Here is a 25,905-nt window from a genome sequence, read left to right on the forward strand (position 1 = left end):
TACAGTGACTGATAAAATTGTCCTTAAAGCATGCGTTAGATTATTTACTATATTAGCTATATTAAAATAATGAATTCAAATACAGTTTGTGTTTAAATCCTAGCTAAAGTCTTCCGTAAACAAGAACATGTTGAGACCATCAGGAAGAGTAGTAGGTATTATAAAAAGAAATTGGAGACCATTTTGTGGCATGCTTTCCAAATCACAGATAAAAGAGGTAAGCAAATACTCTCTGTTTGTTGTAAATATTTAAAAAAAAAAAAAGAGGGGGAAGGGGAAAAGTTATTTCTCCTCCTTTTCTCTTTCAACAGGCCAGACGGCATTTGTTTACACCAGCTGATCGCAGAATCCCTCGAATTCGAATAGAAACCAGACAAGCTTCCACATTAGAGGGACAAAGAATTATTGTTGCTATTGATGGTTGGCCCAGAAATTCCAGATATCCTAATGTAAGTTTAAAATAAAAATTTCATTACTATACATCTGAGGATAGTATCAGAGGGGTAGCCGTGTTAGTCTGGTTATGTAAAAGCAGCAAAGAATCCTGTGGCACCTTATAGACTAACGGACGTTTTGCAGCATGAGCTTTCATGGGTGAATACCCACTATTTTTAATCTAATGATCAGAACTATTAGTAGTATTAAGCTAGGTGATTTAAAATCTTTTTGTGTTACATGTTTTGAGTACCTTTAGTGATGCTGAGGAAGTTCCCAACATCATAATTTGAGTGAATAACATTTGAGGCCACAGCTCTCAAACTTGAGCGTCTAAAGTGGCCCCACTTTTTTTCAGAGGTGCTGAGCATCCATAGCTGCTACTTACTTTCAGCTCTTGTATTTAGGCTTTGAAAGTCTGGTCCTAAAGTTCTGAAATGAAATATTTCTGAACTGACTCCAGTGTTTTACTTATATAAACTAGGGAATGCTGTGTTTTCCTTTTCCTGTACAGTGTTGCATACACTGACAGTACTCAAAAATAATAAACAGGGTTTTTGAAGTTAACCTGTGTGAAGCACTTTGAGACTTCAAAGTGAAAGAAGAATTTCATATTTCTAACAATCTGGGAAGCCAAATCAGTATCAAAAGAGTATTATAATCTGAAATATGGAGAGAGTATAACTGGAGAGAGTATAACTGGATAGAGTACCATCTCTCTCATAAGGAGGCCATTGGGGCTCCAAAGTGGGAAATAAGCAGTGGGTAAAATCTTGAAATTTAAATACCTTTGGCCAGAACAGTTCTTAGGGAATGTGTGCACCACAACAAAAAAAAAATGGATTTCCAAGATGACAAAGTAGCTAAGGGAAAAGTGCACTGTACAGTTTAGTTCAATAACAGCCTAAGATATTGTAGGGTTAAGTATTTGATTGTCAAACAGCTCTGTGTCAAGATGTTGCTTAAATCTCTCTCGCTCTCTCATTTCTTAGGGTCACTTTGTAAAGAATTTAGGAACTGCTGGAGATAAAGAGACTGAGACAGAAGTTCTGCTTCTTGAACATGATGTTCCCCATCAGCCTTTCTCCCAGGCTGTTCTTAGCTTTCTACCAAAAATGCCATGGAGCATTACAGAAGAGGTAAATTAAAAACACATGCAACAGAGTGGCTGCTACCTGAGCACCCCCTTGTAGCACTCTACCTCTGTTTTCTCTTTTCAGGGCTCCTTTTGTGCTCCACACAGTCTTTGTCTCTGTTCAGTGATACCCAACCTTAGGGACTGGTTTAATTGGCATATGGTTCAAAATAAACACGCGCACACAAAAAGATCTACCCCCTGCCTGAAACTGGGCACAGCTCATTCTCTCTGAGGTACTGTCTCAAAACGCTCCTAGTGTCATAGGCTCTTCCCTGCTTCAGTAAGCCATTCTCAGCCTCCCTTGGAGTTGACCCTTGATCTCAGGGTCTTTGCTGTAGGACCTTTTCTCACTCTCTGCAGTCTGTGTACTGCTTCTTCCTTTATAGGGCCAGGTGTTTTCCCTTAAGACCAGTTCAGACCAGGTATCCAGTCATAGAGTGCACTGGACCACACTCCCTCTTAAAGGGGCCAGTCACTCTATGACAACACCAGTTTTAACTGAGCTCAGTGACTAACACGTCTCCTCCTTCAAAACCAGACACAAAATTTCTCTGTCTTGTTGCAAAGGGATTTCAGAGAATAAAGATGGGAGGGGAAGAACTTTTCCAAACCTACCATCTCTTGGGATGAGAATTTTAAAATGTTATTTCTACCTCACTCCTCCCTTCATTCCACTAGCAAGAGATATGCTGTATGAGATTGCTTCAGCCACTCTTTTAAATCTTCAAAGCATATTCAATACAAAACCAACTAGTTAACTTCCTGTTTAATGAGTTCCAAGTACATTTCCTCCAATGATTTAACTTAAATGTGGGAAATGACTATTTTAGGTTTTATAAAATAATCAAGGCACTGACTGACCCTTGTTATAACCTCTGTGAGGTAGGTGGGTAGTATCCTCATTTTACATTCATTACACATATTCATTTGCAACTTTTGTTTAAACTGGGAAACTGAGACAGAAAGGTTATATGATTTCTCCTAAACCACAAAATTTTCCATGAACTCCAAGTCAGTATGGACTGTGCAAAGGATCAGGAGCCAAAAAAAAAATACTGGCTCTGACACTCAGAGGGACTGAGTGTCAGAACCAGTATTTCTTGGCTCCTGATCCTTTGCTAACTCCGTGTTGACTCAGTTCATGAAAAGCTTTTGTCTTTTTTTCCCCTGTTTGCCAATAAATAGCAAATGCTTTAAAAATTTATCATAGTTCTTCTGTCCATCACTGTAGTACCTGTACACCTTGACCTATACAAGAGAGAAGCTTTTCTAAAACATAAAGTCAATGTGACCTGTGCTCCCACTTTTGAAAATCTTACCCCAAAGTACATTCCTCTAATGACATTTTGTAGTTTGGTTTCTACAATATGTTTGAAAAACTTGTTTAAAATTTCAGGACATGAAATTTAGAGAAGACTTAAGGTATCTGTGTGTATGTAGTGTGGATCCTCCAGGCTGTACTGATATTGATGATGCATTACATTGCAGAGAACTGGAAAATGGAAATCTAGAGGTATTTTGTTCCCTTATTTTTCTATCTATGGGTCATTTATTTGTCCTTTCCTCCCACCCCCCTTTTTCTCAAACAACAGTGTAATGGCAGGAGGAACTGAAATGGGATTTATTTAATGTGTAACACTAGAAAATGTTTTTGTCTTCATCAGTTGCAATAATGGAGCCACTGATGTCAGCATATTAAATGAAATTTGACTGAGTGGACAAGAAGGATTTTAAAAAATATTTCTTGAGATGAAATGTCACTTTTCCCATAAAGTCACAAAAAAGATTTTTTTTTGTTTGTTTTTTAATTTGAAATGTGTGTGCGATCTGCAATGTTATGGTCAGCATTTAGAGTAAATGCTGTGTTAGATTGTTTCAGCAAGACTCTTAGGCCTGGTCTACACTAGAAAATTAAGTAGGTTTAACTGTCAATTGGGCGTGAAAAATCCATATCACTGAATGGCGTTATTAAGCTGACCTAAGTCCTCATGCAGACAGCGCTAGGTTACAGAAGAATTCTTGCGTCAACCTAGCTACCAGCTAGCTATCAGGGAGGTGGATTACTTCCTCTGACAAGAGAACACCTCCTGTCGGCACAGGTAGTGTCTACAATTAAAACGCTATGGCAGTGAAGCTACAACAACGCATCTGTGGCATTTTAAGTGGCGGCAAGTCCTTAAAGTGGTTGCCAGTAGGAGACATTTCTAGGCTATAAAACATATTTAGCTACAATCCCCAGTTCTCACTCATAATTTTCCCAATAATCCTGCTCTTGGCTTGAAATCTTCCAAGTGTGCTGTCTGCCCAAAGATCTTACATCTTTTTTTACTTCCTTTTTTTGACCCATTTATGTTTGGCTATTCTTTAAGTTATGCAAGATTAAATAAATAGTTAATGGAAATTTGATACACTTAGCATGGAATTAAGTCTCACTGAGATCTAGGGCTAGGTGTGAAAAACATTGGTTTTCAGTTAGTAAAGGTATGACCATTTGAAATTAGTTGTTTTGCACATGCACAATATAAAGTATTTTAATACTTCCAGTGTGTAGTAGTAGGCCCTCACCCTGCATTCAGAAGCCCATAGATGGACTCCTGTGAGGTCATTTGTGCTGTTTAGCCTTTTTGATCTCCAGTGCTGATGGCTTTGTAGGGTGAGGATCATAATACAGATGCACGTACATATGTGTATAGCTTTCCAGTTATCTGAAACTGTGCGCTTATATCCAGGTAGCACAGGTTCACTAGTGAACTCTGGTGTCTATTTAAAAAAAAAAAAGTGAAATATTAATACTAGTTAACATTTAATATTGAGAACCCAAGCCCGTATTTCAGGAAATTTGAAAAGATAATTTTTACCACAAAGTTGTGCATGCATAGTATTTGCTATTCCCATTTTCCATATGTTATATTCAAGGATTTTTACAAAGGTTGAGAAGGTGGGGGTTGTTTTGGGTTTTTTTTGAGTTGCTCATAAAACCTCACAACTAGTTGTATTGTGTGTTTGGTATATATTAGCTTGTGACGATAATAGCAGATAAGACCAAAATTGTAGGGCTAGCAAACATGGAGGAAGACAAAACCAAATTGCAATTTGGCTTGGAGAGGGAATAGAGAAGTGGGGGCTGCAAGCAACAAGGAGAGTGACCATCCCAATAAATGTAAAGTCTCTCACTTAGACAATCGATGTGCACCCCAATGTTGTATCTACTGTAAACATCACTTTAAAGTGAAATTAAATCAATGTTACTTGTTCATGTAATCCAGGGATCGGCAACCTTTGGCACACAGCCCACCAGGGTAAGCACCTGTCATCCGCAGGTTCGGCCGATCGCAGCTCCGACTGGTCGCAGTTCGCCGTCCCAGGTCAATGGGGGCTGTGGGAAGCAGCGCGGGCCAAGGGATGTGCTGGCCACTGCTTCCTGCCACCCCCATTGGCTTGGAGCGGCAAACTGCGGCCAGTGGGAGCCGCGATTGGCCGAAACTGCGGACGCTGCAGGTAAACAAACTGTGCTTACCCTGGTGGACCACGTGCCAAAGGTTGCCGATCACTGATGTAATCAATCGCAGTAGTTGCTGCAGGGAAATGAGATTGTGAGGAGAGATGGAAAAACACAGAGGGTCTTTCATATTGTGAATGTCTGCTTAATATAATTCAAGAAGCACTGCTTCAATCCATAAAATGCATACAATGTGATATGCTGAAAGTCATGTTTTATTTTTTTCAAAGGTTGGTGTACATATTGCAGACGTCAGCCATTTTATTCGACCAGGAAATGCTTTGGACCAAGAGTCAGCAAAAAGAGGGACAACCGTGTATCTATGTGAAAAAGTAAATGTTCTTTTCGTAGAGCTTTCTTGTTTTGGTGGAATGTTGTTGCTAACATTTTATTTGGAGGAGATGGAGACATATCGTTATCTCCAAGCTGAACAAAAGGGAGGCCTTTAGACTGCACTTAATTTGGATAAAGTGTTGAATTAAACACACATTGTATCAGGAGTCAGCCAACAGAGCAGGACTGTAGATCATTTTGAGGGTTCTCTCTAAATCACAATAAGAAATACATCACTTTAGAAGTATGTTGCATATACTGTGTGTCCCAAATAGCAGGATTAAGAGAGGTATTCTATATACTTCTGACTCTGGCTATTAATCTCATTGTAATTTGCAGATCACTGTTAAAGAGAGTTATAGTCCCTTCACTTACTGGTCATCAGTCAGCCGGAGTAGAGCTGACACAGTAATTGGTAGTTACAGCAGAACAATTGGCACAAGTAGGGAATCCTAAAGTAAATACAGTGATGTGGCATTCATAGGCAACAAGAGTCAAAGCTGTGGCGTCTGCTCAATTTTCTTGTTGCAGAATCTCTTTTAGCCTACAGAGGCTCCATCTCATAGATGTCTGTGCCCAATTCAGCTCCATCGGTTTTGTCTTGCTTGCAGCGGTGTATTTCTTGTGGACCACCATTTCTTTTCAATAATAGCTACTGTAGAAAGAGCTGTTACAAAAACTGACACCTGTTAGATCCCACTCAGAAGCAATAAGTTTCTTCTGAAGTTGTGTATTCCTTTTTCTTATAAATCTGAAAAAAAACTATTTTATATTTTTCATGATGAGATTAATGCCAGCTGGAAGATCCATTTAATAAAAGCTTAGAACCAATATTTTCTTGCTGTTAAATATTTTATTGTCATATGATTTGAGCTGGAAAGAAGTCTCTAACTTATTTAGGTAAAACTGTATGTATTGCTAAATAGTGTGTTTATCCCTTGTCTTACAGAGGATTGATATGGTTCCAGAGTTGCTTAGCTCCAATTTATGCTCCTTGAGATCCAACGTGGACAGGTATTTGTACCTAATCCATATTTAGATCTTGTCCAAGTAGCTCCAGATGTTTTTTCCATGTTTTTAACTGGTTAATTCTTTTTTTTTTTTTAGGTTTGCATTTTCATGTATATGGGAAATGAACCACAATGCTGAAATTTTAAAAACCAGATTTACCAAGAGTGTTATTAATTCCAAGGTTAGTTGTGTATTAAAATATTATTTTAATGCTTATAAAAACAACCTGGATAAACTGTACAGGAAACTGAATGTCCTAAGGATCCAGAGACTCAATATATAGGAGTTTTTCCTTCTTTTCATTACTCGTTTTCTTTTTTCTAAGTTTTTATTTTATCTTATAATTAGAAAATGACTTTTTCAATAAAGTCAAAATAAATGCCTTGCCTGAATCAACATGTTAAGGCAAACAAACAAGGGGTTACATTTCTCTTCCTATACTTTTTGGCCTGATATACGTTCATAAATGTATGTAAATAATGGTCCTGATTTTCAGATGTGTCAAGCACCCATAACTCCTTGTACAATCAATGGGAGCTGCAAGTGGCCAGCACATCTGAAAATCAGGGCTAACACAAGTCTCTGAGACATTAAAATGTACAGTGTAAAAGCCAAATTTTGTACGTCTGTATATGTGTTTTCTGTTGTGTTTGTCTCAGAACACTTGAGGATGATGAGGTAAATTCAGTGTTGAGTGGTAGTCTTTGGGATTATGATTTCCTTGTTTGTGCTGGTTTTCAGCATACTTTGACAAAGAACTGTGGCTTGTATTTCCAACAGAGGGAAGAACATTTTGCTGTTCAATACTCAGTTGTATGTGGTATTGTCACGTTTGTTTTTCTTTTCAAGGCATCCCTTACATACGCTGAAGCACAGATGAGAATTGATTCTGCAAGCATGAAAGATGATATTACTACTAGTTTGCGTGGACTAAATAAATTAGCAAAAATTCTGAAGAAGAGAAGAATTGATAATGGGTAAATTTGTTCAAATTGGTTTTAAGGTCATGGTCTCATCTGTTTAGTTGTTTTAAATCTGTCCAACTATATCATGCCGCTTGGTGTTAGTCTGCACCAGCCAATATAACATTTCAAAGATCAGTGCTAGATTACCATTATAAAGTAATATAGACTATATATAAGGTAGTTATTTTAAGTTCTCCAACTATATTTAACCTTTTAATTTTCTTTTGTAAGTTTGCGATAGATATTTGTAATAAGGTTTGTATAGCAAGCCAATTATATTTTACAGCATAGCTGCTTTGCAGAACTTACTGTTTAGACTTGTTTTTGAGTTAAAGGAATGCCAGGAAGTTTCTATAGTGTGGGGGGAAACCACTTAGAGAATTGAGGTTCTAACTAAAACTGAAACAACCTGAGCTGTAGCAGATTGCTAGGTATCATTTGAAATACTTTAATGTACAAGGAATGTATAAAGGAGGGTTATTGTTTCCAGCTTTCATCTTGCAATATTCAGTCATCTCAAGTAGGTGCATATTTAGGAATGTTAACTTTTCTTTATCCCTGCAAGAGGAATATGTGTATACTTCAAGCTGAGGGTGTAATTCCCAGTTTGAGGAGACATACTTGTGCTAGCTTGCCCTGAGTATGTACTAGCATCTCTGATGGGCACACACTTGGGGCTGCTAACCCCTTCCACTGCTGTAGCTACATCCTATCTTTAGCACACTAGCGCGAGTATGTCTCCTTGAGTTGGAAATCACACCCCTAGATTGAAATGTAGACATACCCATAGAAGTGCAGCAACATTTTGGTTTGGGGCTGATCCTCAGAGATGCCAAGCACCCCTAACTCCTGTTAATAGAAATGAGTTGCACTTGCTTGACTTATATCACAGTCAAGCAGTGTAATTGTTCAGACTACTTTATACTGAGCCTTCCAGTACTTTTTTGCTGTAATACGTGATTATTTTGTTCTGTTTATTGTCTTTCAGGGCTTTAACACTTTCCTCACCCGAAGTTCGTTTCCATATAGATAGTGAAACTCATGATCCTATTGATTTGCAGACCAAAGAGCTAAAGTATGTGTTATGGGTTTCTGGTGGGAGGAGTTGTTTTGTTTATTGAATAGTGCATTTGTAGAGTCCTCTTAAGTTTGGTCAGTTAATCCTAGATGATTGTATGATTTCTATGAATTTCCTAAAAAGTCTATGAAGTATGTAAATCAGGGAGGGTCCCTAGTAATATTTCAACTTGATATCTTACTTTTTACGAATTTAGAAAAAAAATTCAAATCCTGAGTGTCTAATGTTAGTGTTAATGGCAGGCTCAGCACTCCCTCTCAATCTCTTGTGGGGCTACCTAACAGTTGATGAACAAAGATAAGAGCTCAGTTCACCAGCTGAAAGGCAGAGGCAGTACCAGCTGAAAGGCAGCGAGCAGGGGAATGAGAGGGTAGAGTCCAGCTTCCATGCTCCACTTACAGGAAGCAAATGGAGAATCCCTTCCCCAGAATCCTGGAGCACGTGGGGATGAGGCAGAGGGATCCCTACCAGCTCCCTCCTGCAAACACTGCCTGTTGAAAACAGGGGACCTGAAGTTTGGGGGCCAAGGGAGGACAGAGCATGGGGTGGGGCACACTGGGAGACAGAGATCTGGGCAGACACACAGCATTTATATACATGCACAATGATCCCGAGACATTTTATGTTAATGTAGGACATAGTGCTACCAAGGGACTTTTGGGAAGAGGGGAACCAAGCTTATCTGTGTAGCCAGCTCCTTGTTTTCCCTTTAAGCCCAGCCCAACTTCTGAGTCAATTTTTTTTTTTACTCTTTTAGATCCTCTCAACTTTATTTTGCATAGGTGCACATATGTGGAAATGAGTTTTTATGTATAGTGTGCTTTAATATTAGAACAATTATATTAAGAAAATGTAAAGTGGCTCATCCAGCGATTTCCCTTCTGGATAAGTGCTGAATAAACCAATGCCATGGTGATCTGATTTACAGACTTTTTGTCATTTTTCTCCCCATTCTTCCCCCCAGATAAATTGTAGGATTGATTTAGTGTAACTTTTTGCTTTTGTCTCTACCTCCTTTTTGAACCTGTGTAAATATATAGGTTTGTCTTTACATATTTTTAAATTTTGTCTACTTATGTTTGTATAAATGTTCCAAATTGCTAGTTTACTAGACTCAGTTTTAGAATCTTGTCAGAGGTAGTAAAAATACTTCTTTATTGAGTGCTTAAGCAAATCAAAAATTTAAATATTCTTCTAACAGTGCAAAATGTTTCCTATTGACAGAGAAACTAATTCCATGGTTGAAGAGTTTATGTTGCTTGCCAATATCTCCGTAGCAAAAAAAATTCATGAAGAATTCTCAGAATATGCCTTGCTGCGGAAACACCCGGCTCCTCCTCCATCAAATTATGACATCCTTGTGAAGGCAGCGAAGTCCAAGGTAAGTTTTAACATTTTAGAATAAAGTAATTCTAAATAAAGGCCTATTCTTTGCTTTTCTGCTGTGTAGACCTTTCTCTCTAATGGGCCACTTAAATTCCAAAATTCCATTATTTTGTGTATTCTGTTTTGTTTTTAAATCCAACTTGGCCCTGCAGCATTTAGTCTATGCTTTGTTCCACCAACCCATTTGTCAAATACCTGTTTTTCAATGAAGGAAACAATACAACCTTAAATCTTTTATATCTTGTGGAAGGCTGTTTTTCCCTCTTTAGTCTAAGAGCTCTCTTTTTAAGGTAATTGTGTTGTATTGTATATCATTTATGCTGGTTAATGTATTTTGTATTTACTTAAAGGAAGGGTCAGTGACCTGTAGTTAATGGGTTCTGAAAACAAATACGGCTATTGGAATCTAGAAATAAGCATAGTATTTCAAACATGACCAGTCAGTGGTTTAACATAAACTAAGGTGAGGGGAGGGATAGCTTAGTGGTTTGAGCATTGGCCTGCTAAACCTAGGATTGTGAGTTCAATCCTTGAGAGATCTGGGGCAAAAATCTGTCTGGGAATTCATCCTGCTTTGAGCGGGGGTTGGACTAGATGACCTCATGAGGTCCCTTCCAACCTTGATATTCTATGAATGCCAAAACAACTAACCTTAAAGTTACATGTTCTTGTATAACACTTAGATCAGAAGGATGAGTTAAGATTGGAATTAACTAAAAAGTTGTTGCCTTTCATTAAAGAGAAGTTGAACTTCAATCTTTTTCTGTCTATCTTATGTACATCTTTGTGCCCCTTTCGGGTTGAACTTCTCAAAAATGTTACTACTTTCTAGAGGCCGTGCACAATTTATTTCGTGATGAAAGTTCTGCACCTGACTTGGCATGGTCTTGGATAAGTCACTCCTTAGCTTTAAAATTGGGATGATGATTTTTGTGTTTCTAATCTGAAAAGTGACTGTCAAAATACCATTTTTTCTCAATGGATTTGGTCTGTCTGTGTATTGAGAGTCCTCTTTATCTAGTATAGCAGCTAAAATTTTAAACTACCGTTTGCCTGGTAAAACCAATAATGCAATGGAACAATGTATCATCAACACTCATGTTTACAAAGATCCAGTTACAGCATCACCGCTGAGGACATAATTTGACCTGGAGAATCTTTATTAGTGGTGACGATGTTCCAGAAGGAAAGAGCCCCCCTTTGATTTGGAGAGCTGGCTGAATTTGTAGGGTTGGCACTTGAAGAAACTCTAGCTTTAAAACTGAGCAGACTTATCTTTTTCCTGTTTTTTCTGCATCTCACCTTCAATCCATTGCTGAATGACGAAATGAAAAATCCAAGTGCAGCCCAAAGAAATCATAAAATTATTAATTTTAACAAAGTAATTTCCTCCACCCTCCCTCTGCTACCCTGCTAATTAGCAGGGCTGGCTCCAGACCCCAGAGCGCCAAGCGCGCGCTTGGGGCGGCGTCCCAGCGGGAGGGCGGCAGGAGGCTCCGGCGGACCTCCTGCAGGCATGCCTGCGGAAGGTCCGGTGGGACCGCGGCTCCGGTAGACCTCCCGCAGACGTGCCTGCGGAGGGGCCGCTGGTCCCACGGCTTCGGTGGAGTATCCACAGGCATGCCTGCGGGAGGTCCACCGGAGCCGCGGGGCCAGCGGACCCTCCACAGGCAAGTCTGTGGGAGTTCCACCGGAGCCGCGGGACCTGTGACTGCTAGAGCGCCCCCCACGGCGTGCCGCCCTGCTTGGGGCGGCGGAAATCCTAGAGCCGCCCCTGCTAATTAGATCTGACATTTTACTGAATTTTTAGAATGTTGGCTTTTAGCTCTTTGCTGCTGGCCCATCAAAGTCCATGTGCAGAACTGTACTGTTCTTTAAGGTACTGACATCTTATCAGATTGTCAGCACTTCTAGGGTGATTTATCAGATATGAGAGAAGTTCTCAAATGGGGGAGAGGTGGAATGTGTTCTGGGTGTATGAGAGAAGTTTTAGGAAAAAAAGAAAACTTACTGCACAGATTTGGAGCTGGGCAGCCTGAGAGCAGCAGCTGCTGGTTGGGCACCCAGCTCTGAAGGCAGCGCTGCCGCCTGCAGCAGGGGAGAAGTAGGGATGGCAATACCATACTATGTCACCCTTCTCTGCTGATGCTGACAGCACCGCTGCCTTCAGAGCTGGGTGCCCGGCCAGCAGCCACTGCTCTCTGCTCTGCCTTCAGAGCAGGGTGGCCAGAGAGCAGCAGGTGCTGGCTGAGGGCCAGGGAGTGTCGTAAACTACTACAGACACAAAGAAGGAGGGCACAATCAAATAACTTTGAGAGCCACTGAGATACAGTATGTGGGGCAGCATGTACCTGATAAGTTTGGAAGTGCTGAGATGGTGCCGTTAAATTCCTGCATATGGCGTTGAGAATTTTTAAGGATTTGACAATAATATAACTCAGGCCTTTTTTCTTACAGAATTTGGAAATTAAGACTGATTCAGCAAAGGCTCTAGCTGACACTTTAGACAAAGCTGAATCTCCTGAATTCCCATATCTAAATACGCTGTTGCGAATCTTGGCCACTCGCTGCATGATGCAAGCTGTCTACTTTTGCTCTGGAATGGATAATGATTTTCATCACTATGGCTTAGCATCGCCTATTTATACACATTTTACTTCACCCATCAGAAGGTAATTTACTTTATGGAACTTTCAAAGGGAAAAAAGCGAGAGTGATGAATGCATTAAAACTACTTTACATACTGTATCGTGCCTCATAATTAACAACATTTCATTGTAGTTCTTTTGATTTATATTTGAAAAGGATGACTTGTGCAGTGCTCCTGTAATCTTGGTCTGACTCCTGTGTTCCTAGGTTTGCTGTAACTCTTTCCCATGACATCAGGCTCAGTATTCCGATTTCAGTCATACATTCCATAAAATAGGACTGTTTCTGTATTCTAAGTGGAAAGCAATATATCCTTAATATATGATTCTGGCGTATAAAAGCACATTTTTTATGTCTATTTAATATGAGACATGCCAAAAAGAACCTGCAGCAGAATCTGGCTAATCATTACCATGTAGGAGCTCTGCTGCAGAATTTGGGTGTAAAATAATATTTTGGGAGGGATTGATTTACGTATATAAAACGTAGCCTTAATTTAACATTAACTTAGTAAATGACATCGCATCTGTACATTACACAGGGAAGCAAGTAACTTACTGTTGGCTTAAGTGAGAATGTGATGTGAAAACCAAGTGTGCATGTAAAGGGTAATTCCAATGTGCATGTTTTAAAATAGGGCTTATTTTTACGATTTCCCTAACATACAGGTGGATCTAAGTTTTTTTTATGGAAACTACCTGTGCTTATCTTTACTCCCTAGATGTATATTTAAGGCAAATGTGTTGTATATAGATAATTGAAATTCCTGTGGAATACATATGTATAACTGTTGGTAAATTGTAGAGCTGTTAAAAGTCCAAGAATAACATGTCAGTAGCCAAACTGGATATCGTTTTGCATTAAGCAAAACTTATTGTCCTGCCATAGTTTCATACATAATCGAGTTCAGTTATGTTCTGAAGATTGTTAAAAATTGCATTGGCATTCTATGCTGAATCAATCATTCTACATTTAAATTTGCTCAGCTGACAAAGGAAAAAAAACTATGGCTCAACTGCCAGTGTGCAGACTCCCCCTTGAATTTGAAAGTCTAACTGTGTTTCTGGTTTACACATCACTAATAATAATAAGTCTGCAGGTGGAACATAGTAAAGAATTCTGTTGATGATGTAGAAATCGGAAAGTAATCTTGCATCACTGTGCTGACTCTGCAGCAGATTTTTTGTCACTAAAATAAGTAAATATAATCTTGAATTCACACAGGGAACAGTTCTGTTCAGTAAAGTGATGTCCTTTTTATAGAGTTGCTTATCGATCTTTTATAGAGTTGCTTATTGACTGCACACAACCATAACACCAGTTCAATAAAGTCCCTTGTCTGGGATAAACTTTTTTTAAAAAAATTGAGTAATTTCATTCATACAAATAAAATGAGATCCAGAAACTTCCAAAAAATGAATATATTCTGATACGTTGGCTCAGACTTCTGTTAGTGATTTTTATCTCATCCGTGCAGGTATGCTGATATAATAGTACATCGATTGTTGGCAGTGGCTATAAACGCAGACAGTACTTACCCAGAACTTACAGATAAACATAAACTAGCAGACCTGTGTGTAAATCTCAACTACAGACATAAAATGGCTCAGTACGCACAAAGAGCATCAGTTGCATTCCATACCCAGGTAAGTAGTTTTGAGAATGGGGTCGTGCTTTTCAAACTGTTGGAAAGAGTGAACATTTGTAATAAGAGCTACATCTCTGTAGGTAATATTTTGGTGTACTGTGCAGGGCAATAACATACAAGTCAAGTCTGAAGCATGTAAGGAATGGTTAAGGGCCTTGAGTATAGTCTCTTTGGAAAAGAGAAGTTTTCAACATTAGAGTGCTGCTTCTGAAAACATCTTAATTTTATCTAGGATAATAGATAAGGTACCTAAAGGACTCCCTGATACTATTATTGTTTTTAAAAATACCATTTATACGACTGTAATGTGTTTTTAATAAGTTTATAAATAATACATTTTAAATTTAAAATACCTTGACATTGAGCCCAGGATTATCTGAACCCCACTACAGCAGCTAAATAGCAAAAAGTTGTGAACTATAGCCAGATAATTACATTAATTATAATGTCTGAATGAATAGTATGAACATGCTTTACTTGTGATTGTTTGATAATTGTCTTCATAACAAGTCATTATAATATCAGTTTTTAGTAAATCTTTTCACCGCCTAAACATTTTTTTATCCTCATGATTCATCTCTCTTACAGTTGTTCTTCAAAAACAAAGGAGTAGTGAATGAAGAGGCCTATATTTTATTTGTAAGAAAGAATGCAATTGTGGTTCTAATTCCCAAATATGGTTTAGAAGGAACTGTCTTCTTTGAAGAGAAAGACAAACCAAAGCCAAACCTCTGTTACAATGATGAGGTACAATATTTAAGAGGAGTTTATTCTTATTTTTGTTTTTCATTTGATAATGGGGCACAATCTAAAATCAGTATTCCAGTAGTTAGATGCAGGGAACTGGCATAAGAGATTGTATACTTAAAGTTATAAACTAATCTGCAGTAACAGCAATTCATCTTCATACTCCTTGCGTGCAAGTTTTTACATACAGAAGGTTCTGAGAGAGAACAGTGTTCATTAATTCTTAATGAAATCCAGCTATAGCATAATTATTTTGAGCTCACTTTTGATTTTATTTTTTTTTAAATTAGTTGGTACTTTGGCCAGTCTGTGTTCTCTCTTAATTAGCATATTTTTAGGCTTGTCTTTGAGAATTATTAAAACTACAGGGAAACTTCTTTGCATGTAGTTTGTGTGAGCATTAGGAGTTGTGAATGGTGCCTGTTATAAACTGGGAAAATATATAGTTGGTAGCAAAAATAAGAGAGATAAGATGTTGGGGATTACTTGAGGCTTACAGTTCTTCAGATATAAGGTTCCATGTTGAAAAAAACATTTAAAAATATTGACACATTCCAGGTACCTTCGCTTACAGTGGGAAACACAACGTTTTATACATTTGACAAGGTTAAAGTGAACATCATGTTAGATGCTTCCAACATCCAACACCAGAAAATTCGTATGGCGCTGGTAGAACCCAAGGTAAGGCACAGGCTTTACAATGCAAAGCAACATATAATTCAGTTGTCTTAAAACTATTGCATAGTAAACTTCATATTTAACTTTTAAAAAGCCGTTATTTCTATTTATTAGGAGATTGCAGTAACACAAGCCATTATTTCTACGTAAATATAATGTTAATTTAAAATTCTATGGGCAAAATGACAAGTTTTAGCTCGTGCAACTATTGGTTTACTAAAAGCAGCAAAGAGTCTTGTGGCACCTTATAGACTAACAGACGTTTTGGAGCATGAGCTTTCGTGGGTGAACACCCACTTCGTCGGATGCATGTATTGGTTTACTAAGAAACATAAACTTGGTACAGAAATGGCTGTTCCTTTTCACAGCAACTTCTGTATATGCCCAGCTATCTTTGCCTAGAATAAATTTCATAAGTATTTCATACAGAAATACCATGTTGTAAACTATAAGCTAGTACTAGCAGTTAGCATTAAGACTATAGATCTTGGCCTCTTCCCCCCTGCATCTAAGACACCTGTATTCCATCTCTTTGTACCTCAGGCTAGCTGACAAATTTTACATGATGAGAGGAGCTCTGAAACCACCAATAAGAGATTGTGTATTTGCATTCAGCTATTTACAATTTTTTGAGATTTAAGTAATAAATAGTAGACAAATGTGAATTAAAAACAATATAAGTAAATGTTAATTGGAGTCTTTTTTCATTCCTGAGTATATAATCATTTATGTTTTGGATTATTTTAGGAAAATGTTTAATCTGTTTCCAAAATATTAGATTATCCTGATCTTTGAACTCTGCCAATACAAGACTTTATTTATAATTACTTTTAGTCCTAGTCTTTGTCCTTGCTTTTAATAATTTCTACCTCACTTTGCATTGTGATTTGCTGTAGCGACATCATGACATTTATATGGTGACTTAGACTTTATCTTGATACCTGCTGTCAGAGATACTCATTTCACTGAAATGTCAGATGTTGTCTGCATACATACCTACATGTAACTTTTTTGTTAATTGTTTTAGAGCCATCTCCTCTCTCATTATTTATATTTATATGCTTATTGACAAGAAAGCAAAAACTAAATGTTTGCTTTAACTTTTTTCTGATATTTTTTTCTCCATTTCTGATAGATACTGGGAAGTGATATTCCAAATCAGACTACAGAGCTGAGCACTAACAGTGAACCAGGGAAAAAGAAGAAGAAGCTGAAAAAATAGCTGCATTCAAGCATCTAATAAATAATTCAAGTGTTACATATTTTGTATTTTGTGTTTGAAGAGGAAATTTGTAAATTCCGAGATTTCATACAACTTTTAAATTTACTTTTAAAAGATATTTTTTAATAATTTTAAAACTATTTGCATTTTTATTTCATCTCTTGCGCACCCAAGTGTTTGTAATAGTTTTTAAAACAAATATTTCAATGTTTTCATCTTGCAGGTGAAAATAAATACTCATGTACAAGGAAGGAACATTCCCAGCAGCAGTTCATTATTGTACCAGAAGTGGGAAATCAAAGGACAGTGACTTGTAGCGATTTGATAAAGTAAATTATTGTCCATTACACAAATCTTAGTTTCTGTTTTCTTAATCACCTGGTCCTCTGAATATTACTTCTAATATTTCTGATCGCGTTGTTAGAGTATTGGCACAGTTCCACTCAGGAGGAGTCTGCAGAAGTATACAGTCTAAATTATGCTGTTACAATTACACCAATATTACACTTCAAATTGAAATGTTTTTACTGTTCAGTAACAGGAGAGGATTGAAAGATTCCCCGATTAGTGTGGCCAAAAAGGTTGAGAAAAATAAGTGTAAAATTGGTGAGTTGCTAGGACCCAGTAGTAGCCCAGGCACAATGGAGGAGGAAATGTTCTCTTCTGCCTCCTCCCCTGCCATGTACTAACACTAATTTGTGTCCTCTTCCTCCCCTGCTTCCGAGCACTAAGGGCTAAAAGGGCAGTTAGATGTTGCAACACCGAACTCCTAGCCCAGGGATCGGCAACCTCTGGCACGCAGCTCACCAGGGTAAGCACCCTGGTGGGCTGGGCCAGTTTGTTTATCGGCTGCGTTGGCAGGTTCGGCCGATCGCAGCTCCCACTGGCCGCGGTTTGCCGTCCCAGGCCAATAGGGGTAGCGGAAAGCGGTGCGGGTGAGGGATGTGCTGGCCGCGGCTTCCCGCCACCCCCATTGGCCTGGGACGGTGAACCGCAGCCAGTGGGAGCCGTGATCGGCCGAACCTGCCGATGCGGCAAGTAAACAAACTGGCCCAGCCCGCCAGGGTGCTTACCCTGGTGAGCTGTGTGCCAGAGGTTGCCGACCTCTATCCTAGCCTGTCACCAACTGGAATCCTCAGTCCCCATGCATTTTATGGAGAGAGTTAGGTGCCTAAGAAGCGGGTTCACAGAAGCCATCAAGATGAGCAGGGAGCCACCTAAGGTAGGCAGTAAGAAGTGCTGAGGCAAAGGTTGGTGTCTCAGACCCATTCTTCAAAGGCAGTTACACACCTTACTCTGGGCTGTAGCAAGGTACCTGTCTCTAGAATTCTCAGCCATGAACCTTTGGACTGCTGGACCTAAGCTAGCCACTAGGAAATGCTGAAGAGGGGTTGGCCTATACCCCACCCCTCAAAGATAACTAGGTGCCTATTTCTCATCAGGATTCATAGTGGTGAATCCTCTCCTGGAGTTAGGCACTTAAGTCACAGCAGCAGCGTCTCCTGAATCCCCACCCCTTTTAAAGCTAATAGCCCATCTAGAGTGTCTGTCCTCTGCCTGGGTTAGAGCAAGGACTTGAATCTTCCATATCCCAGGCAGTACCCTAACCAGGGGTCCATAAAGTCACAACAACTCCCAATATGTGTTTAGTTATTTCAACAGGGAGACATCTGTAATTGGTCATTCTTACACTTGAACTAAACACTAGGTACTTTGCACTGTTGCTTGTTGAAAGAAGCACATGCTGATGGATTGACCCCAACTTGGATCCTCTACTAACAGAGAGCCATGGGATAGAAGAGTCAGGTACATCTCCCCTAGAGCCACGGACTCCTTGCAGAATGGTTGGAATCAAGGATTTTCTTGTCTGTGGCACTACAGAGTACGGCTGTTTGTTGTCAAAACCCTTCATTCATAGCAGCAACGTAGCCAGCCCACCTTATAGTTCACAGTTGAAGAATATTTGTTCTACTATGTACTAAATTATAGGAGGTCTCCCCACCACCTCCAATATCAATTAGACATACCTGTGATGGCAAGAGTGCTGAAAGGAACTAATTTTTTTTTTTTTAAAAAGTTTCCACAGTAAATGGTGTTGAAGACTGTTGAATGGATAAGTTAGGGGTCAGCAACCTCTGGCACACAGCTCGCCAGGGTAAATATCCTGGCGGGCCGGGCTAGTTTGTTTACCCGACGTGTTGGCAGGTTTGGCCGATCGCAGCTCCCACTGGCTGTGGTTTACTGTCACAGGCCAATGGGGGTGGCGGGAAGCCGCGTTCCAGAGATTGCCGACCCCTGGGAAAAGTCAAGATTCCCCATTGTTTTCAACAGTGGGAGTGGAGTATGCTACCATAGGTACTTTTTTTGTCCCCCATTCCTCCCCCTTTTTGTGTGTGTGAGGAGTATTTTTCCTACCCTAGCACCTCTGTAAAGGGATATACAACTTTTTCAAACAATCTTTCTTTAGATTAACTTTTAATACTACCACAAATTAGTCTTTCTGCTGCCTACTAATCACACAAGTCTATGATATATGGGCCACTCCCCTCATCTTCAGTTCAGTGTTGCAGCACAGCTGGTGCTACCCACCCTATTCTCCAGCTTAGTGCCCAAACTGCTGCCACAGTAGCAGGTGGTAGTGATGGAGTTGCTTTATTCTCAACTACTTCCTGTAGCAGCTTTACTTTTAATTTGTTTTTCATAATGCAGCAAGCAATTTATAATCTTTCTTCCTCTCCCTCCTCCCCCTAGGTAAGTGGAAATGTGGTGAGCTCAGCCATCCAGCTACACAGTTGCAGTACTCCCCCCTCTAGGACTCACATGCCCTCGCTTACATAACATCAAAGCGCTTTCACAAATAACAGGCTACTTCAAAGCAGTAGTCTGTATATAAGGCAACAGTTGGGCTTCAGAGGGTAAAATTATGCTCCACCTGTGCACAGGCAGCCACTGTGCCAACCCATGGATTTGCGTGTCAGAGGAGCATCTTCGGACAACTCTTGCACCAAGAAGCTGCAACTCCTATGTAGAAAAGCCCAATCGGGAACATCTGAGCAGTTCAGGGAGTGTCTAAGGATAAGAGCCATCCAGCTAGCTCAGTGGTAAATCCCACAAAAGACCCATGGTAGAAGGAAAAACTCATTAAGGTACCCACAGTACCTCTCAGCTACTAAAGTGAGCCCTCAGCGCCTTGAGGGAAAGAACCAGGATTTGTACACAGTCCCCTTTCTTCCCACAACCAGAAGAACCCAGAGAGGGACATAACTACAAGGTGCAAGGTTCAACAAAAAGGGCCAAGAAACCACAGCTGCACAAGGACTTCTGCAAAACCAACAAAAAGCCAAGTGATTCATGCTCTGAGCAGGCAAGGTGGAAAACCAAACACTCTTCCTCCCCCAGCACACTTGATACTAGGTGCCCCAAAATAGCATTTATCCTACAGATTCCCTCATAGGATTTGTCCTTAAGCTTCTTATCTAATCCTTACATGAGACAGCAAGTCTACTGCACCCCTCCAGTGATGATGCAATCAGGAAAGAATATCCTGACAAGGGAAAGCATAGAAGCAGGACAGTATTTCTCAAACGGGGGTCTGTGGGTCACATTGATCAACTCCCCCTCCCTCTCAGTGCCTCTTGCATGCTAAACCGGGAGATTTTAGGCACTAAAGGTCCGGCGGTGCAGTAGGGCTAAGGCAGGCTTCCTATTTGCCCTGGCTCCACACCGCTCCCAGAAGTGACCAGCACATCCCTGCAGACCCGTGGGGGGAGGGCAGAGGGTTTCTGAGTGCTGCCCCCACTCCGAGCACCAACTCCACAGCTCCCATTGGGCCCCCCATCTAGGAGCTGCTACCAGAGGCATGTCTGTGTCACTCTCGGGAGCCACCCAAGGTAAGCGCCGCCTGGCTGTAGCCTGCGCCCTTACCCTTCCCTCCCTCCCTCCATCCCAAACTCCAACCCCCTGCCCAGTCCAGAGCCCGCACCCAAATTCCCTCCTGAAGCCCGCACCCCAACCCTCTGCCCCCACCTGTGAAAGTGAGTGAGGATGGGGGAGAGTGAGCGACAGAGGGAGGGGGGATGGAGTGAGCACAGGTGGGGCCTCAGAGAAGGGGCAGGATGGTCATGGCCTCAGGGAAGGGGCAGGGTAAGGGCTGAACAGGGGATCTTGGGGGGGGGGGTGTCAAAATGTGGGTCCTTGGGTTGCTGAAGTTTGAGAACCGCTGCTCTGGGGTGCAAGAGCCCAAAAATGCCATCACAGAAGTACAAGAAGGTCAATGCTATGGCAGTATCATTAGTAAAAGGATACAATAATCCCATTGGAAAGGATATTTTTGTGAAGGAAAATCCAACTGCCAGAAAAGCAGAGCAGCACTGGGCACTAGCTACTTTGCAAGAGGTACAACTGTGATGGCTGGACCATCTAAAGTCCTGGATGACAAGAGTCAGTCTGAGTGCAAGTCTGCCTTTAAGAAAATAACACTAGCAACACCTTTCATCGCATATGCCTCAAAGGCTGCAAAGAAATTCTCAGCCAGGGCCATGAGGGCAGTAGCCAGGTACCACACCTGGTTACACACCTGTACTGGGAATGCCCACGCCAAAACAAATCCTGGATGATTCCCAGTCTCCTGTTTGGAGAAAAACTGGATAAGATAGGGGCAGACAGCATATCCAAACTGAGGCAATCCCGCCCATCTCTACACAGTGCCCAGGGAAAGGACTACAAGCCCAACAAGAGGTTGTCTATTGTCATCACAGAAGTACCTAAGGAAAGACAGCATGTATATCAGAGGAAAACCTGGTTTGGCAGCAATACCTTTAAGAGCTCACTCTGACAACAAAAGACTGCCCAATTTTAATCTAGGAGGCACAATTTTCATTTCTCAGAAGAATGGGATCTCTTGAGCACGTACAAGTGGGTAAAATTAGGAAGCAGTTTTGGTTACTCCCTTGAACTAAGGGCCTGATCCCATCCCTGCTTCATCCAATCATTGATATCAAGAACCCTATCGAACACTAGCCCCCGCTGAATGAGATCTACTTTCCAGACATAGGACTAATAAAATCGGTACCCTCAAAAGAAAGGTTCTTAGGACTATAATGGCCTTCATATCCAGAAGCACATTGTAGCGGAGGACCTCATATTGATGAACAAATGGATGAAAAAGATGAGATGCCCTATGGAGACCCTAGTCTTGACAGTAGTATCCCAGTACCAAGAGGATTTCCTCACCTCAGCAGACCTAGTAGATGCTTATCTACATATCCTCATATGTCCATGTCACAGTCATTTGAGTTATGTATGGCACAGCTCACCATAGGTACAAAACACTGCCATTTGGCCTTCCGTCAGCCTCCAGTGTTTATTAAGATGCTCTTTTAGTGCCACAGCTCTTACAGTGAGGTTGCTTCAAGCAGATGGGTTTGTGATAAACAGCAGGGAAAGCTCACTGATCCCTTCCACAAAGATAGCTCTCCTGATAGTGGATATAGACGCATCTGTGGCCAAAATCTATCCCTCGCTGAACAGATTTTAAAAAATCCAGAACCAGATCTCCATCCTCGAGGAACCAAAGAATCTATAGCCCAGCATCTGCAACTAAGACTTCCGGTTTCATGCTTAGGAATTAAACCATGGGCAAGATTCCACATTAGGTGTTTCCAGAAGTTTCTGCTGAAGGTATGGAACCGCTGATCAGAATTCATGCAACACTGGGCACTGGTTCCAAACAAGGGACCAGAATCCCTCAACTGACGGATAGTCCCAGTGAACATCCACAGGCATCTTCCTGGTCCACGGACCTTCAGGTACTTGCAACAGAGGCCCACCTAATGTTCTATTCTAAATAAGCTTATAATACCACACTCACTGTAGTAATGAGTGCCTTCCAGAAGTGCATTAATCAGCCTAACACTGTCATGTGTTTGTTCTCTCATCATCTTCTCTAGGGAAAAGTGTATGCAGTGGAGTGTCTTCTGACCTGTTTTACAGGCACAAACACACCCCTATATGTTTGTTAGAGAAAGCAGGGTCAAAGAAATGAACCTTACAATGGAGCAGAAGGTGGTGAGGTTTGTGACTGTCCTTACTTCCTGGAGGAGTTCATTCCAATCTTGTTCTGGGCCCCATGAAAACTCCATCTCCTGAACAAACGAGCTTTACCCTTATTGTAGAGTACCATTTTGCCAAAGGAGGAACGTTGATGATTCTGGGGTTCACTGCAGAGCTTTAGGCAATCTGGACCATGGGCCCAGATCACTGAGCTCACTGAAGATAAGGACCAAGATATTAAACAAGGGGGAGGGGGAGACCCTGACATCAGCACCCCTCTCCCCTCTGCTCTGAGTAGCAAGCAGGAGGCTCCCAGGAGCAGCTCCAAGGCAGAGAGGAGGAGCAGCACATGGCAGTGGGGGGAGGGACACCTGAACTGTGCAGCACTTGATAGCCTGCTGGGCAGCTTCCCAGTTTACAGGGAACTTAGCCCGAGGGTGAACTGATCCTTGTGGTATGGGGAAGTATATCTGGAATACCAAACAGCATAGGAAATGTATTGCTTTGTAGACAGAAATGAAACCATCAGTCTCTTGGCGCTCAGAGCAACAAACTTATCCCTCCGCAGGTTCCAGAGCCACCTCAAAGGCAACCACATCCTACTCAAATTGGACACCATCACAACAGTCGTGTATCTCAAAACCAAGAAGGAACTTGAAACTAGACCCTACACTGGGAAGCAATAGCAATAACGAAATGGGTGGAGGAGAATCCAGTTTCTGTAAGAGCAATACGCAAAGGGAGAACCACATCAGAAGGCGGATTAGCTTGGCAGATATGCAGCCAAAAAATTCAGAATGGTGTCCGAGTCAGGTAGTCCTCAACATGATCTCACAGAAATTTGGTATTTCAGCTGTCAGTCTGCATCACAAAGACAGAATGGTGCCAAAATACTTCATCAGGAAGCAGATCCAAGGTCAGTAGATATGGATGCTCTTGTACATAGGTGGAGAAGGGGCTGCTTTCCAACGATAAGGCAAGAGGAAGCAAAGGTAATAGTTCTAGTTCTACACTGGCCAAGGAGACCCTGGTTTTCAGATCCAGAAGGCTTATTTTAGACTGGCTAGAGCTGCAGTCACCAATCTTTCCTACTGCTGGTCCTAATGGTCCAACCAACCAACTCTTTGAACAGCTGTCATGCCATTCTATCAAAACCTGCTTCTTGCACTAACATGTCTGCTAGATGAGTAAATTAGCAGTCCTATCCATGCAGGAACCATACTGTGTATTCCACCACAATACCATGGTTCTAAGGAGTCCAGACTCTTCTACCAACAGTTTAATCCTCTTTCTGTGCTTTGCAGAAAGTGATCTTCCCAGCATTCTGGCCAGCATCCTACTGAAAAACTGTAGCATAATCTGGTTTTATGTAGAGCACTAAAGATCTGCCTCGAGCAAAGATCTGCAACAACAAGATCAGGTTCCTCTGTGTTTGTGTCCTTTCACCCAAAGTGTCACGGTCTTTGGACATCCGAACTAGCACTGGCCAGATAGATTAAGTTATGCATTGTAGGCCTGAGATTTAACTCACCCCATACTAAACCAGCCTTGGGTGAAATTCAGGCATATCACCACTAACATTAAAGGGGAAAAATGCTCCATTGCGGCTAAAGTGCTCCCAGCTCAGGAATGCCCCTAACAAGAGTTATAACACCATGGGTTGAAAAGTAGACACACCCAAGCACTGGGAAGTTTAGGGAGAAAACAGGAAGACCCCAAGAATTGGTAAAATAGATAAAATAAGCTCTGACCAGTGAATATATGCTGAGCATCTGCACAAACAAAGAAGGTCATAAATAAGTTACAATTTGGGCATGAGAGATGAAATGTAAAAAGAGTTGAGCAGGGAGGAGAAAACATAGGTGGCAGTGCGTGATTGGTTAAATTTTGTTACCTAAGGTACTGAATAATGTGATAGGTTGAGTGAAGTTAAAGGAGGTAGCTAGTTTTACCTATATACTGTAACAAAAAAACCAATGCTCTTTGGGAAGCATTTCCGGACTGGAATTTAGCATGAAGCTGCTGGAATTCTGACCCCTCTGCACGACCATGACGTGCAGAGGCATCGCTGGAAACCCCCAGAGAGGATCCTGATTGGTCATCGGGTGAATTTTGTCTGTATTTTGGGAGTGGCGAGCATAAGAGATTTGCCTGGCATATGTATTCTGTGTGTGTTGCTAATAAGTAGATTTTAGAGCACAGCTGTGTAAGGCTCTCTCACTGGGAAAAGGTTCTGCAGCTGTGTAGAGCCCTGAGGGAAAGGGCAGGTACCTATATTGACCAAGTCATACCTTGAGCCCTTGGTAGAGTATAGGCGGGGTGCCCTAGATTGTTTTTGTGGGTAACAACAAGGTAGCAGGTGAACCAATTTTGGAACTCTACAAGATCTCTAGTGACATCACAGGCAATAAGAGCTTGTGCTTCAACTGAAATCTACATGGTCTTCTAACACCTTTCTTACACATTGTAAGGTGGATTTTCTGTCCTCTGCAGAGGCCTCTTTCAGAAGGAACGTGCTGCTTGCAGTGATCCAAAAATACTTTCTATTTGGGCACTTATTTTCAAGGAAAGATTTCTCAGTTTCAGTCTATTCTTTATCCTTCCCTGCTTAATGTTTACTGCTCACTACTTCCCAGAGAACACAAAAGGTATGCAGGACACTAGGCTGCAAAAGGCATATAGGGCACATGAGCAACCATAGGGATATTACTCATTGAATGAGAAATTTCTTATCCAGTAGCTTCTTTTCTGCTAGCATCTCCCACAATTCTACCCTCCTTTGTATGACATTTAATTTGTCTACAGTTTGTGGGCTAGTCAGACTACTGAACATAGTTCACTGGTTGGCATTAAGGTTATCACTAATCATATTTAAATGTCTACACAGCTTTGGAATGAGTCTTCTGGCAGCAAGCCAGAGATGTGAGCATGGCCAGCTGAAGCCTATGGTGGGGGGAGGGATAGCTCAGTGGTTTGAGCATTGGCCTGCTAAACCCAGGGTTGTGAGTTCAATCCTTGAGGAGGCCACTTAGGAATCTGGGGCAAAAATTGGTCCTGCTAGTGAA

General features: G+C 41.0%; 1 protein-coding gene across 1 annotated transcript in view; it reads left to right on the top strand.

The window, feature by feature from the left end:
• Nucleotides 1-17,138, top strand: part of DIS3 (DIS3 homolog, exosome endoribonuclease and 3'-5' exoribonuclease) — a 30,242-nt gene extending 13,104 nt beyond the window's left edge. The window contains exons 7-21 of the mRNA XM_045011551.1: nt 104-217; nt 312-449; nt 1,428-1,574; nt 2,970-3,086; nt 5,303-5,404; nt 6,355-6,419; nt 6,513-6,597; nt 7,266-7,393; nt 8,370-8,456; nt 9,684-9,840; nt 12,303-12,517; nt 13,972-14,140; nt 14,731-14,889; nt 15,448-15,570; nt 16,703-17,138. Coding sequence (XP_044867486.1) covers nt 104-217; nt 312-449; nt 1,428-1,574; nt 2,970-3,086; nt 5,303-5,404; nt 6,355-6,419; nt 6,513-6,597; nt 7,266-7,393; nt 8,370-8,456; nt 9,684-9,840; nt 12,303-12,517; nt 13,972-14,140; nt 14,731-14,889; nt 15,448-15,570; nt 16,703-16,789 — 1,893 coding nt within the window. The 3' untranslated portion in view covers nt 16,790-17,138. The remainder of the gene's footprint in view (nt 1-103; nt 218-311; nt 450-1,427; nt 1,575-2,969; nt 3,087-5,302; nt 5,405-6,354; nt 6,420-6,512; nt 6,598-7,265; nt 7,394-8,369; nt 8,457-9,683; nt 9,841-12,302; nt 12,518-13,971; nt 14,141-14,730; nt 14,890-15,447; nt 15,571-16,702) is intronic.
• Nucleotides 17,139-25,905: the final 8,767 nt, after the last annotated feature.

The sequence above is a fragment of the Mauremys mutica genome, chromosome 1, assembly GCF_020497125.1.
Source record: "Mauremys mutica isolate MM-2020 ecotype Southern chromosome 1, ASM2049712v1, whole genome shotgun sequence".
Taxonomy (NCBI): Eukaryota; Metazoa; Chordata; order Testudines; family Geoemydidae; genus Mauremys; species Mauremys mutica.